Raw genomic sequence first — 2,500 nt, 5'->3', positions numbered from 1 at the left:
GTCGCCTTGGTACTTTAGGATTCTACGACAAAAATCCTCTCGGTAATTAGCTGTGTTTGTTTATGCCACAGAGAAGGACTGAGCCAAGAAGAGGCTCAGTGAGTCAGCCAGGGCGATTCGGGGCGGAGGAACTGGCTCCGTTGATTCAGTACACTCGTTCGTTCAAGACACGAGAGACCAAGGAGGAAGTGTGCAACCTGTTTTAGACCTTCGTCCATCCGTCTTGGGTCCCAATTGGGATCGGGAGGTTTTGGGGTTTAGCTAAAGATGGGATAGGTTGGGATGGGGAAGGAGTGGAACGAGTGGAATGAGGTGGAGAGGTGAGGATAAGGTGGAAGTAGAGTCGTGTCGATTGGGTATGGTTAAGGAAGATGGGTTTTCTTCAAGACTCTAGTTACGATGTTTATATGCACATACGGACCCACGTTTGACTGTAGACTTCTTTCTCCCCGCATTGCATCGGTGCAAGGGTACTGATTGTTATTGCAAACGAAGGGAAGTTTTAATCATGAGAAAGTGGTCAACTTCGGTTTTGGCTCGAATTCCGATGAATCGAGACGCTACACACACACACACATACGTACACACACACACACACACACACACACTTACACACACACACACATTTTAGTCGAATGGATTCAGACTACCTATCGTACTCTCATGATTATTATTATTTATATCAGAATCTTTATCTACATATTTTGTAAATATTATTATAGATGGGACGATACCAAGATTTTTTTAATCATTCCGATACGAGTTCCGATACTCTGCTAAGCTTCCGATTCCGATACAAGTACTCTTCCGATACCCGCAATGATTACAATTCATGGTTATTTTCAAACCCTCTAGTTGCTTAGGGAAGCAAATACCTTATGAACAAAGTACATTTATTAATCATTTATCGGAATCAGGAGTTTAAAACAGTGTCGGGACTTGTATCGGAATTGTTGAAAATTTTGTTATCGTCGCAACATTACCTATAAACTCGTGTCTCACTTGCTCATTTCCTTCTCCTTCCTCCTTCTCCTCCTTTCGTTTGTTTATACATTTCTCTTTTTAATATTTTTTTTCTCCGTCTTCCTAATCTCACCTTTCGGAAATTTAGAGAAGTATCGGAAATCGTATAAGAATCGTTAAGAAAACTGATAACGACACATTACTAGCTATAAACCCATCTCCCCCTTTTCTTCATTTCCCTCTCCTTCCTCCTTCTTCCTTTTTATCTTTATTTATTGATTGATTTATTTATTAATTTATTTATTTATTTGTTTATTTATTTATTTATTTTTTATTTATCATTTTTTTTACACTGTCTTCCCTTTCTTACACACTTTTTCTGTCCCTCCCCAATCTCACCTTTCCTGGTTCCTTCTCGAAGTCGACTTCTTTGATGTTGTTGTTGAATCCAGTGCCGTTGGGTGAGAAGATGAGGTTTATGTTCGTCCCGTTGGTCATGAAGGCCTGAAGAAAAGAACAAGCAAAGTCTTATTTTCCGAAAAAAAAGTAGAAAAAATATACATATGCAAATTTTTTGTCATTAAGACATTTAGAAATAAACTCTACTACTGAGATTCGAACCCTCGCGAGAGTGGCCTTCGTCTTATAAAAAGCAAACCATTCTGGAGAGGGTTCGAATCCCACAAGGGGAGTTTAATTCCGTATGCAAATTTAAAAAATGGGTGAATGATTGCAATGAATTATGTTACACTTACAAAGGAAAAAATGTCTATGGTCGACCTTTTGGTCCATAAAAAGGGAGCATGGATGAAGCAGAAATAGACAGATCGATTAATTAGATAAGGAAATTTCCAGTCACGTAAGCAAGTATATAAAGCAACCGTTTGGTGGACATTGCAAAGAGTTATTTAAAAGTGTAGCCGGCTGAATCATGTAAGTTTGAATTGTATGTATGTGTATATGTATGTATGTGTGTGTATGTATGCATGTATGTATGTATGTATGTATGTATTTGTATATGTATGTATGTATGTATGTATGTATGTATGTATGTATGTATGTATGTATGTATGTATGTATGTGCATATTGAGACATTCTGATAAGTTGATATGGATGGGAAGAGGAAAGACTAGTCTTGTTCCGAGTTTTATTCTTGACCAGTTTCGCTACAAGCTTTTTCAAAAAACCTTGTAGCCAAACTAGTCAAGAATAAAACTCGGACATAGATTCCAGTCTTTCCTCTTCCAACTCATTTCAGTCTGTGTATATGTATAAATGACAGTTTCCTGGTACTTGTCATTACTTAGCATTTCCAGAGAGTGAAGCAGGTACCACCACGTGGTTAAGAACGAATATCATTTCAGTGGGTCGAACCCCTTTGCTGTCGAGTAAGGGAGTGAGAGGGGAGGTGGGAGAAGGAGGGAGGAGGGAGGAGTGTACCACGTGGATGAATAAAATCTCCTGACGACAATCAGAATGAACAGAAGACTTCATCTTCCCTGTAGAACCCTGCGTCACGTATTTTACACTTTCCAT

General features: G+C 38.8%; 1 protein-coding gene across 1 annotated transcript in view; it reads right to left on the bottom strand.

The window, feature by feature from the left end:
• LOC143038440 (protein big brother-like) overlaps positions 1 to 2,500 on the bottom strand; it is a 110,937-nt gene that overhangs the window by 24,032 nt on the left and 84,405 nt on the right. The window contains exon 3 of the mRNA XM_076207635.1: positions 1,363 to 1,467. Within this exon, the coding sequence (XP_076063750.1) occupies positions 1,363 to 1,467 (105 nt within the window). The remainder of the gene's footprint in view (positions 1 to 1,362; positions 1,468 to 2,500) is intronic.

Source organism: Oratosquilla oratoria, chromosome 24 (genome assembly GCF_046742065.1).
Source record: "Oratosquilla oratoria isolate Oo_2021 chromosome 24, ASM4674206v1, whole genome shotgun sequence".
Taxonomy (NCBI): Eukaryota; Metazoa; Arthropoda; class Malacostraca; order Stomatopoda; family Squillidae; genus Oratosquilla; species Oratosquilla oratoria.
This window is presented reverse-complemented; position numbering and strand designations above follow the sequence as displayed.